Below are 12,711 nucleotides of genomic sequence, written 5' to 3' on the forward strand. Positions count from 1 at the left end.
TTTGAACGTTTATTTACACAGTTTTATATTAAAACCATGTTGTTTTGGATACAAAAATTTAACAGATAAAATACAACAATATTTAGATAGTTATCTGGGTATTTTCAGTATGAAGTATGAAATCTACATTTGATTCTTAAATTTGGTAAAATACTGCTTGTTTGATATCAGACGCATATACAACATAACTGGACGTTTTCAAAAATAAACTTTTTACTTGAGAAATCATATAACAATGTTTTCTTTGGAAAATGATGGTATCTATTTCTCACAATGCGCTGTGTAGGTGGACGGAAGATCACTACAAGGCTACTCTAACTTTGAGGCTGTGGATCTGCTGCGAGCCACGGGACAGACAGTCCGGCTCACTCTCGAGAGATACCTGCGCGGACCCAAGTTTGAACAGCTACAACAGGCCATCGCCAACCATGAGCTGAAACCACCCACTCCCTCCTCACCGTCAGCAATATCGCTGCCTAAATACCAGTTGAGCACTGTGAGTTCATTTTTGTGAGGATTACGTCAAACTTTAACAAAGTATATCTGGTTTAAAGTATATGAAAAAATGTATGTGTTATGAGCTTAATACAAGCAAATCTGAATTGTAGTCTGATTTGTAAACCGTTAACAGGGTTATCCCGAGTTAAGATTAAGTTTAAAAGTACAAAGAAAGTTAGACATTTTTTTATTGGTTTGGTCTGTGAGATACTATAATTGACACGTGAAGCAAGTTTGTGCACTTTTAAAAAGTTTGTCACTAATGTAGAGGTGAACTAGAGTAAGAAAGGTTGTAATTTTCTTGCACAAATCACTTATAATTCTTTCGAAAATTTGATATTATTTTTACCAGTTAAGTTTAAATCCAGTTGATTAAGTCCTAATGTTTGTTGCATGTGCATCAGACTATTACTTTAGATAACTTGTAATAGTGGGTGGACTTGACTGTGGTATATTTGGTCACTAAATATATTTTTTGCATCAAAATTTAAAGAAATTTGATCTCTTGGTACTCAAAATCAATTAGAAATCTTCCATGAATGTTTTATGGCTTCTAGACTACTACAAAATTTGTTACTAAAGAAGGAGTTCTTTCTATGTAGTATTTGAAAAATGCTGTTCTTCTTAGTATATGCACTTAGTAAAATTATCTTAAAACACTCCTGAAAAGTGTCTAGTTATCTTAAAACTTGAAACGTCCTTATTGTGTTTGCTGGCACGTTACAATTTAAGTTACAGTTTTAAATTAAGAGATAGGTTTACTACAACTTAAATCTGTAGCACAAATTAATTTATGATATACACATACTGTAAATATTTTACTGATACAAAAATAACAAAGAAAAATCATGAAATATACTAATATTTGAGTGAAAACAACACAAAGTATTTATTTTATTTACGTTCAACTCAATGGCGCATATAGAGGCAGCCAATCACTATGATGATTCATGTTAAATGAGAGTTTTGTTTGTGATGTCATAGGATGGAGAGCTGGTAGAGGTGGAACCCGAAGGAGTGTTACAGACGATGATAAACTCAATGGTGCTGGGGGAGGCAGGCATTCATGAGTATGATTCAGTTAAATGAGAGTTTTGATTGTGGTGTCACAGGATGGAGAGTCGGTAGAGGTGGAACCCGAAGGAGAGTCACAGACAACAATGGACTCACAGGTGCTGGCGGAGGCAGCCAATCACTATGACGATTCATGTTAAAAGAGAGTTTTGTTTGTGATGTGACAGGATGGAGAGTCGGTAGAGGTGGAACCCGAAGGAGAGTCACAGACAACAATGGACTCACAGGTGCTGGCGGAGGCAGCCAATCACTATGACGATTCATGTTAAAAGAGAGTTTTGTTTGTGATGTGACAGGATGGAGAGTCGGTAGAGGTGGAACCCGAAGGAGAGTCACAGACAATGGACTCACTGGTGCTGGCGGAGGCAGCCAATCACTATGACGATTCATGTTAAAAGAGAGTTTTGTTTGTGATGTCACAGGATGGAGAGTCGGTAGAGGTGGAACCCGAAGGAGAGTCACAGACAACAATGGACTCACTGGTGCTGGCGGAGGCAGCCAATCACTATGACGATTCATGTTAAAAGAGAGTTTTGTTTGTGATGTCACAGGATGGAGAGTCGGTAGAGGTGGAACCCGAAGGAGAGTCACAGACAACAATGGACTCACTGGTGCTGGCGGAGGCAGCCAATCATGATGTTATTCTGGGAGACACAGAGTTGCTGATAGACGATGACTATGATGGTCCGCTCAAGTCTACTGTAGAGGCAGCCATACAGGCCAAATGGAGCAAGATACTGGGGCCTGACGTTGAGATTGTGGTGAGTTGCTCAAAAACTTCTGTGATTTGATCATTATTTAAAATCACATCAAACCACACTGTTGTATCTTTAAAATAATTAATTTATACTAAATTTATTAAATGGTTTACTAATGGTCTTATCAGGAAAATTTCGTATTATTTCAGTTATATATGAGTTATGCTATAACCTTGCCATAAGTTGTTTCATGTTGTAATGTTACTCACTTAAATACAGTAGTATACCATGCAATTTTTTCACTGTTCCCCACAACCCTCAACTCTTCAATTCACAAAATGCTGGTGATCCCACTCCAAGCTGTCTTTATCCACAAAGATATAGAACTATCCTTAACCCTATGTACTCGAAGGAATTATTTGTAATTTGTCATTGGAGCTTGTATGGCCAGCTCTACTGGCCGATGCCATTTTGTCGGAAGCGGGGATTAATTTTTGCCCTAATGTTATCTCAGATTGTATGTCCCGCTGTACTAGCCAAGATATAATAAATCCATAGCTCGTAATGCTAGCCCTATTAGCCAATAAATATAGCAGTTATTTTCTAATATTCTCTTTGTTTTATAATGAATGGTGAGTGCTGAAACCTGTTGAACAGATTTATTTTAAAGTAAAGCAGTAAATTTTTAATTAGCCTACAATTCTTCTCTAAACATTGACTGTGCAAATAAGATGAATGACGCGTAGTGGGCCTATACACTGAAGTGATAGAAATCTAGACAATTTTACTAGAAGACGTGTGCTAACTATTCTTTACTACACATAGGTGTGTATTTTTAAAAGTTTTATTCCATAAAAAATGTATAGACTGAGAAAAATGTAAAATAGTTCATGTCTGAGTATAACATATCTGTAAATGCCTACTTTATAATATTTTATTTACATATCTTTCTAACAATGTACGTATAAGAGTTAAATTTCCCAAATGTATGTTTATCTTTGTATTAGAAAGATTCATTAAAAATAAATTTTAAATTAGTTTTTATTTCTTTTTTAAAAATTTTAAATTACTATACAAATAACACTGAGAAAATTTAAAAATAATTCTGATCTGGGGAGGGAAACAACAAATATGGCTGCCGAGCTGTCAATGAAAGTAGTGCGGCCATCTGTACTGGCCATATGAATTGCGAGGACAACCTACGGCAAAACTAACGCGAGCTGTCTGCAACCTTGGTGTGGCCAGTGCTTCTGGCCTTTCGAGTGCAAAGTGTTAAGATACATAAAAGAGATACATACAGCATCTTAACTATCTTTAAGAAAGTTAAGAGTAATATGCTGCAGAACGGATTTGATGAGTTTATTCAACACCAAATCTATCGACAATTTTTAAGTTTTTGAACACCTAAGGAAACATGTATATAACTTCAACCCTCTTCTACATGATAGGTGGGTCAGCTGTGCAAGTTTGGTGAAGGAGGAGGCTTGGGGATCAGTCTGGAGGGAACAGTGGATGTAGAAGACGGACAGGAGGTGAGGCCGCATCATTACATCCGGTCCATACTGCCTGAGGGGCCGGTGGGCCAGAACGGCCGTCTACGCTCTGGTGACGAGTTGCTAGAGGTGAAGTATACAGTACTTATTTGGTGTCAAAAATTCACATGTACAAAATGTAAACGGATTCACAAAATGTGCATTGGTGTACACTACACAGCTAATTTGCAGCAAAATATTACTTTATTTATTGAATTCTGATTCTTTATTAAGTGTTCTTTATAATCTAAAAGTTTTCATAACTGAGAAATAGTTTGAAAGTAAATAGTAGAAATAACTAAACATTTGGTTATTTTTCCAAATTTCATAATTTAAAAATATTTGTATTATTAAAAATTTAAATTTAATAACTGTACAACAGTTATTATTGGGGTATCTTCAATAAATAAATATTGATCTGCCATCTCCAATTTTGTCTCTGAGGTGAATGTACACATTTTGATTTTGTAAGTATAATTGGCTTTAGATAAATTCCAAGGACAGGATTGGTTAGTCGTCACAATCTAACGAGCAGCTATGCTTGTTGCTTTGCTTGATTGTGTCACGTTATACATTATACCCAAAAAAATACTATAGCTCTGGATAGTATTTCACCCAAAACTGAATATTAGAGATTCAAGGGTTATCAATATTTACGCTTCTTTTTGAGAGTAGGATACAAGATTTCGGGAATCTTCAGCAAAAAATAATAGGTTTGAAGTAATTTTTAGGAGTAGGCAACAAAAATTCACAGAAAGTACTTGAATACTACTGTAGCTGTATGCTACTGAGTAAGTTTTCTTCTTTTGCTCAAAGATTATAAGAAATTAACCTAATGTATTAATCCTAGTTGTAAGTCAATTGTTTTGTAATGACAGGTGAATGGACACCGGCTGCTCGGCATGAATCACATAGAAGTGGTCTCCATTCTGAAGGATCTGCCAGTAAACGTAAGGATGGTCTGTGCTCGTCGTTCACCTGACTCCACTCCTTACCGTCTCATTGACACCTCCCAGGATAAGGCTGCATTCGCTGCCAGGGTGAGTACTGAAGCAAGTTAAATAAAAAACTGACTTGATTACCGTTCTTCCGTGAGTTATGAAAAATTCATTGTATTTTAATTAAAAATTTAAAGATTATTTAGACAATTGAGTAAAAAAATTAGAACTTGACTTTTGTTTAGTAAAAAAAACTATTATGCATGTGGGCAATCTATTATTTTAGTTTTTCTTTCTAATACTTCTTCTTATACACACCCAGCATGTTTTATGTATTTGGCCGGACTCAATAATTATTCTAAAACTTATATGATTTGTTTGTGTTATGATTAATTAAAATTACATTTTTGATCATTAGACAATGCTTGCAATTTTTTATCATCAGTTTTTTTTTCAATTTTACTGAACTCAGGCAACTGTTTTGAAAGTGTTGCAAACCAGCTATTTATATACGAGGGGTATCCAAAAAGTAAGTTTCCCTGTTCTGTAAAAAGACGCGTACGTAACACAGCGTGCAGCTGTGGGCGGGGATATGTAGCGCGGTTCGGTTGGCAACAGGTGCGCCGGTCACTGGCCCATTGTCACGCTTCTCAGTCAGTTGCTGCCCAAACATTATGGAGACTCCACTGCGTTCTGCCGCCAGTTGCGAAGTCCGTAGTGTTATTCGTTTCTTGACCGCCAAAAACGAAACTGCCGTTGAAATTCATCGTTTGTTGTGTCAAGTGTATGGTGAACATGTTATGTCCGTTCAGATGGTCCGTCGTTGGCGTGCAATGTTTTTGGAAGGAAGATGACGATGTTTTGATGTTCATGACGATGAGCGTAGTGGCCGACCGGCCAATTCTCGGCAACCTGACGTCATTAATGCTGTACGAGCAGTTATTGACAATGATAAGCGAGTGACTCTCGATGAAATTATGGATAAACTGCCGTCAAGTGTTGAAGTTAGCCGGTCATCTGTGCACAATATCATGACAGAAGATCTTCAGCTTGCAAAAGTGTGTGCAAGATGGGTGCCTCGCTTATTGAGCAATGCCCATAAACAACAACGAATGGCTGCTGCCCAGTCTTTCTTGCGATTGTTTGACGATGAAGATGAAAACCTTTTCAGTAGAATAGTCACTGGTGATGAAACATGGATTCACCACTCAACTCCAGAGACCAAACGCCAGAGTATGGTGTGGCAAAAAAAAGGAGAGGCAGCTCCTCAAAAAGCCAAAGTTTTTGAGTCGGCAGGAAAGGTAATGGCTACAGTTTTTTGGGACTGCCGTGGAGTGTTATTGATTGACTATCTTCCTCGTGGCGAAACCATAAATGCAGAAAGGTATTGTGAAGTTCTCACCAGACTTCGGTGGGCAATACAGAATAAACGGCGCGGACTTTTGTCGCGCACGGTTCTGCTTATTCAAGATAACGCCCGACCACACGCTGCTCGTGCAACAATGGAACTTTTGAGGAAATTTAAGTGGGATGTTTTTGGTCATCCTCCATACTCACCAGATCTTGCGCCTAGCAATTTTCATCTGTTTCTGGAGCTGAAAAGACACCTTGGCGGTCGGCGATTTGCCAACAGCGATGACCTTCAAAATGAGGTGGATACTTGGCTTAAAAATTTGGCGGGTGAATTTTGTGATGCTGGAATAAAAAAAACTACTTCCTAGATACCAAGAGTGCTTAGAAAGGGATGGTAACTATGTAGAAAAATAAGGCATGATGTAAAAAGTTGAATAAATGTGTTTCAGTTATTTTTTGAGTCTTTTTAACTTTTTCATAATTAATGGAAACTTACTTTTTGGATACCCCTCATATGTATCTTACTCAATTGTGTGATTTTATTTTATATTTCTACTTGTGACTTAATTTAAGATTTTTTCAATGTGTCTACAATCTTTTTGATATTGTCATCTTGTACACTTTCATCAACTATGTACAATATACCTTTGCTAGTATCGTTTGTATAATACAAAATATAATAGACTACAATTGTTATGTAAAACACATAAATTGACCTTTTTGAGTGTGATCAATTGATTTAATGAGAGTTTTTCATTAGTGTTTCTTAAAACAGACTACATTGTGTGATAATGCTGATCCCTCAGTTTTAAAGCTTAGTTTAACCTTTTGAGTGGTGATTTTTAAAGTATAGAACTAGCCCCAAAATTGAGAGCTGAAAAATAATTTTTTTAATTATATTGATACTTTATCTTGTGCTAGTTCCGAAATTATTACTTTTTGTTACTAAAATATCATTTTATCATTTTTTATTTAGAACACATTTGTATTTAAAACCCCCAATATTGGTAGTAACTAATAGGAAAGTTAAAGAAAAGTGATCTATAATGATTACAATAGTTTTATTTTTGAAATACAAATAGGCATTCACATCATAAAAAATAAGTTGTGAAACAACCAAACTGACAGTGTTCAACTGAGAAGACGTTTCATAACTTAGCATTTGGCTGGAGCAAACAGGCTTTGCCCACACATTATTTACACAACACGCTTCTGACACATGGCTTCTAAAACTCACCAAGGGATGGCAGGATAGTTCACAACAAAACATAAGTAGCTTCAAAATAGCCTAAATATAAAAATGCAAAGTGATGTTATTTGTTATTGTTACTGCAGGTAGCAGCTTGTATTGCGGTGACATGACTTTTGCGTTTTTACTGTTCAAAGGCATAATAATAACTAGTATACGGTTATTTAAAATTCAATTACTTTATTTGTAATTTTCCTTTTAATGTAAATACGATTAGTATGTTTAAAAGTGTACTAGAGTTTTTAAGTAATTTTATTTTTAACATAATTTGATTTAATTATTTATTAGCAAAATCATGCTTTTTATACGTTATGAAGTTAGTTTCGCATAATTAAACCTAATACTTTTGAGAATTTTAAATGTTTTAATTACTTTTTTCATCTGACTATTAATGTAGAGTCTGCTGGGTGGCAGCCTGCAGAACCTGATCCCGGCAATGGAACGGCTGGTGAAGGCCAAGTCCGATGGCTCGCTGGCGTCGACCGCCACAGCTACCACCGAGCCGAGCCTGTCCAAGCTCAAGAGCCGCTCACTTGAGCCACTCACTGGGCTCGCTATGTGGAGCTCGGAGCCGCACATTATCGAGCTGACCAAGGGAGAACGTGGGCTGGGCTTCTCCATACTGGACTATCAGGTACCTTCGTCAGCCACCTACCACTTCTACATCTAGAGCGAGTTCTGATCACTTGTGTTTAACACAATACAAAATATTTATATATTTCAAAGTTACATCACGGTTAACGTCTCACCAGTGATAATAACTATCTTAGAGAGCTTAATTGTAAATCCTTGATAAGAAGTTTTCTTGTATTCCATCTATCTATCTTCTCCTATAAAAGTTTACATTAATTAATTAAAATACATTTATGTAAATGGATCGAAATTCATCGGCAAAATTAATTTATCTTATGGGAGTCGAATGTGCAACAGAGCCCTTAAGTAACAAAACTACATTCTTCAAATAGTTCAATTACTTGGGCATTGAACTAACAAGAAAGTTGATTATTATAACAACTCATACAATTTATGTTGTTAGGTCATATACTATATATTACTATTTGGCCTATAGGGAAGGAAAGTTACGTACACAATTAAAGTAATACCCAAATGACTTTTTAAAACGTTTAACAGTCTAAATTGAATTTGTCAATCAATGGTCTTGAATATTTTTAAAACTAGTCACAGGATAGTGGGCTTTCATAGTAAGATGCTTTTTGGCCTAATTTTTTAAGAAGCATAAGAGTATACTATAGGTTAAGTCCTGATAACTATGTATTTGAACATGGTTGTAGAGCACAATTTAATTTATAAATTTATTCACAATTTGTTATAGTGTTGCTAGTATCAGTTTATAATTGCAGCTCTGATTCTATGATACTATTTCTTGACACTATGAGTATACTATAGGTTAAGTCCTGATAACTAAGTATTTGAACATGGTTGTAGAGCACAATTTAATTTATAAATTTATTCACAATTTGTTATAGTGTTGCTAGTATCAGTTTATAATTGCAGCTCTGATTCTATGATACTATTTCTTGACACTATGAGTATACTATAGGTTAAGTCCTGATAACTATGTATTTGAACATGGTTGTAGAGCACAATTTAATTTATAAATTTATTCACAATTTGTTATAGTGTTGCTAGTATCAGTTTATAATTGCAGCTCTGATTCTATGATACTATTTCTTGACACTATGAGTATACTATAGGTTAAGTCCTGATAACTATGTATTTGAACATGGTTGTAGAGCACAATTTAATTTATAAATTTATTCACAATTTGTTATAGTGTTGCTAGTATCAGTTTATAATTGCAGCTCTGATTCTATGATACTATTTCTTGACACTATATAACTGTTTTAATGTTGCTGTTAGTGTTTCAATCCCTTAAAATTTTATAGATGTTGCTTGTTAACAACTTTTATCTTCTCTATGTGAGTTTGTGGTTTAGAATAATCTATCTGTTTGTAATTTCGGTTAGAAAAATTGTTGGTTTGATTCTTAGGTTTGTGATTGTAATTCCAGTTTATATTTTAATGATTATACAATATTGATCTTACTTGTTCACTTGTGAAAGACTGAAAATCAAAAATGTATGATTCCTTTCCACCATTGTTACTGAAGCGATACAGATGAGGCAATTGCCGGTTGCTTATACAGTTTAGGAGGCGTATGTGTTTTTTAACATAAGTATGCATTCGAATTTTACAGTACTAGTTCTAAAACAAACTTTTAATATGCACACAGATAATTCAATACTTAAAGTAACATTTTGAAGAACTTAACACTTTAAACCTCTGATCCTGGAACTGATATTTTACATTACCTAATTTATAAGTAAAGATACATTTTCGTGACTATGTAACCGGTTCTAGAATAGATTAGTTTTGTCTTACCTTTGTAATTCTAGTAACAATGATGGAAAGTCTCATAATGTTTCGGAAGTGTAATAACAAATTTTCTTTTTCATTACTCCATGCAAAACACTGAAACAATGTTTCTTAAAGTTAAAAAAGCCAGTTAATAATAGTTTTCTTTAATATGTATATAAAATGTTCAGTTTTAATTACTGATTGTGATTGTTGGTATTTTTTATGGTGTTAGTACTTTTAAAAGTTCCAAGTTACTTTAAACCCTAATCTGCAAAGTGCATGTCTTCAGTTTATGTAATGTAAAGGGCCCCATACACCTGCGAGTCTGGCTCGCGAGTCTGGCTCGACTCGCCTAGAAATGGACCAAATCCGTCAGTGTATGGACAATAAAGAGCCGAGCCGAGTCAAATTCAGGCGAGCCGAGCCGGATCCGCCACTGCTTGCCGTGCGGCTCGGCTCGGCTCGGCTCGAGTATCAGTTCGCCAGTGTATGGCGCATTACGGATCGGACTCGTGCCCCCACCACCGAAAAATCTGTTCATTCCGTTTTCACTACTGTAGGCCAAACGTTACGCACCACTCGTTCCGCCAAGGGTAAGGTGTGTTGTTTGTTTTGAGTTAACATGGCTGACTCAAAGTTATTTATGAGCCCTGATTTTTTAACAATATTTATTGAAGAGTATCGAAATTTGCCGATAGCATTTATTATGTAGACCGTCCGGTAGCCAGAAAACGGAGAGTAGCAGTGAGGCGTTCCTCTGGTGATATAGCGCTTAGCAGTATAGTGTCTTTTTCGTTATAAGCGGTTTAAACTTGTCCAATAACATCAGCTGACATCCTTAAATAGTTCTGATAGTCTTGGCGACTATCATTCCTAACAAAATTCAATAAATTCATGTGACTATTTCTCTTTCTATTTAGTAACCAATTCTTTGACCACATTACCCTTTTCTTCCGTTTCTTCTTACATACACCTAGCTCATCTAAAACTATGACCGCAGCTGCAACCTTCTTCGAAAAACTCATGTTTGCAACTGGGCGAGCAAGATACGTAGGTGTATGGTGAATAATCAGCGGGTCCGGCTCGCGAGCTAGGCTCGACGAGCCAGGCTCGCGAGCCAGACTCGCAGGTGTATGGGGCCCTTAAGATTTTGTATGCATAATTTGATGTAAATAACTACTTATAGCAGGCGTGCTATTCCGTATTGGATTTGGAAGTATCATAAATAAGAGTAATTAAGCATTGGATCTACGGAATTAGTGTAAAATGCAATCAATATACAATATCAGTAATATTATATTCAAAAGTAGGAAACTTTATTATTTGTATTTCTCATCATTAGTAAGACTAGTTATATTTAAAATTGATTCATATTGTAGGATAATTTTAAAATTATTGAGTTGATTTATAACTTAAAACTGTTACATTTAGAATGAATAATATGATAATATATATTTAATCCAAACCATCCATAATTGGAGAGAGTAGTTAAGCTATTACAATAATGCATTTAGCTAATTATTTTTATTTATATATTATATAAAAAAACATTCAAAATTCTGTATTTGGTTTAGGAATATTTATTGTCTGTGGATAAAAACAGGTACAGTTTAAAAAATGACACAAACCTTCTGTCCAAATAAGAATTTTTAACTAATACAATTTTTTTTATTTAATACTTTATAAACCCTTTGAGTGCCACGGGTATTTTCCAAAGGCATATGCATAAAGTGCCATGCTGTTTTTCGCATATTTGTAAGCTTTTGGGAAAAAGGCTGTTGTAAAATAACTACTAAACAGATTTCCATCATTTTGTTGTTGTTTTTTTTTCTTATTAAATACAAAATATGTTACATATCGTTACAAATAAAATTTGGTTTATAAAAATTTTAGTATTTATAAAAAAAGTTTTTACTTTTGTATAAAAAGTTAAGTTTTGACCTAATTTGTGTGTATACGGTATTTTTAAGATTTTTTATCTTTATACCATGATAAAGGCCATATGATTCTAAATAAAACCCATGTGTAATATCTTATTCTAGAATTTTAAAAACATGGCATTATATGTATTAACAAAATGCTACCCGGGTACCGACATTTTATAAACTGTACTTCATTTGTCAGAGTTTAGAAATTACTTAGTAATGATGTAGTTTTCCCAATAAATCTAATAAAACATTAATACAACACAAATAAATATGATTAGTAGATTTAGAAACAAATACTTGCTAACATATTTACATAAAAGTTTACATTTACTAAATAATAACCCTAATAATATTTACACTGAAAATTCACGTTTTTCGCTTGAACACAAATCAAATCATACATTACTTTTGTAAAGAAATACAGTAAAATACTGTATAAGTTACTATTTTATTTTGTATTTACTCAAATGCTAGGTTATCGGCACATAAACAACAAGAAAGGCCGTTACGCAACACGGTACTCGTCCGCTACGTCGCGTGACAGGAAGACAGAATCATGTACAGGTACTTATCACAGCCCACTATTTTTGGATGAGTTTTTCCTATCAGAGATAAAAATAAACTTCATTATACTTTCCTTCTTCCATAATGAATCGACAAATACTCGATGAGTCATACTTCCTATCTCCAAATCGTCTCCAAATAGACAAACGAATGACCTGACATTTTCGAATAATGAAACGTTGTTCTTATAGTTTTAATTTAATTTATTGTCGTAATAACTTGTAAATTCCAAAATAGGTTAAATAAAGTCAGTTGTTTTTAATACTGTAATTTATTTTGTCCCCGATAAGGAAAACTCGTCCAAAAATAGTGGCTTCTTGATAAGTACCCAAACAACGTAAGTTTCGCAGATAAAATAGTAGAGAAAGAACATAAAACTCGTATTTATTGATAGTTTGGAACCTATTGAATACAGCCGTCTGATTATTTGGCCAAAATAATCTTGTACTATATAAAATATTATCGAAATACGAAACGTCAAAATTGGCGACGCTGGCAC

At 34.7% G+C, this 12,711-nt stretch overlaps 1 protein-coding gene across 1 annotated transcript in view; it reads left to right on the forward strand.

Moving 5' to 3' along the window:
* The window catches only part of LOC124355097 (patj homolog), a 261,313-nt gene that overhangs the window by 185,314 nt on the left and 63,288 nt on the right, over positions 1-12,711 (forward strand). Inside the window, exons 13-17 of the mRNA XM_046806044.1 lie at positions 287-496; positions 2,124-2,333; positions 3,719-3,892; positions 4,681-4,842; positions 7,740-7,976. Coding sequence (XP_046662000.1) covers positions 287-496; positions 2,124-2,333; positions 3,719-3,892; positions 4,681-4,842; positions 7,740-7,976 — 993 coding nt within the window. The remainder of the gene's footprint in view (positions 1-286; positions 497-2,123; positions 2,334-3,718; positions 3,893-4,680; positions 4,843-7,739; positions 7,977-12,711) is intronic.

This window comes from Homalodisca vitripennis, chromosome 2 (genome assembly GCF_021130785.1).
Source record: "Homalodisca vitripennis isolate AUS2020 chromosome 2, UT_GWSS_2.1, whole genome shotgun sequence".
NCBI classification, from domain to species: domain Eukaryota; kingdom Metazoa; phylum Arthropoda; class Insecta; order Hemiptera; family Cicadellidae; genus Homalodisca; species Homalodisca vitripennis.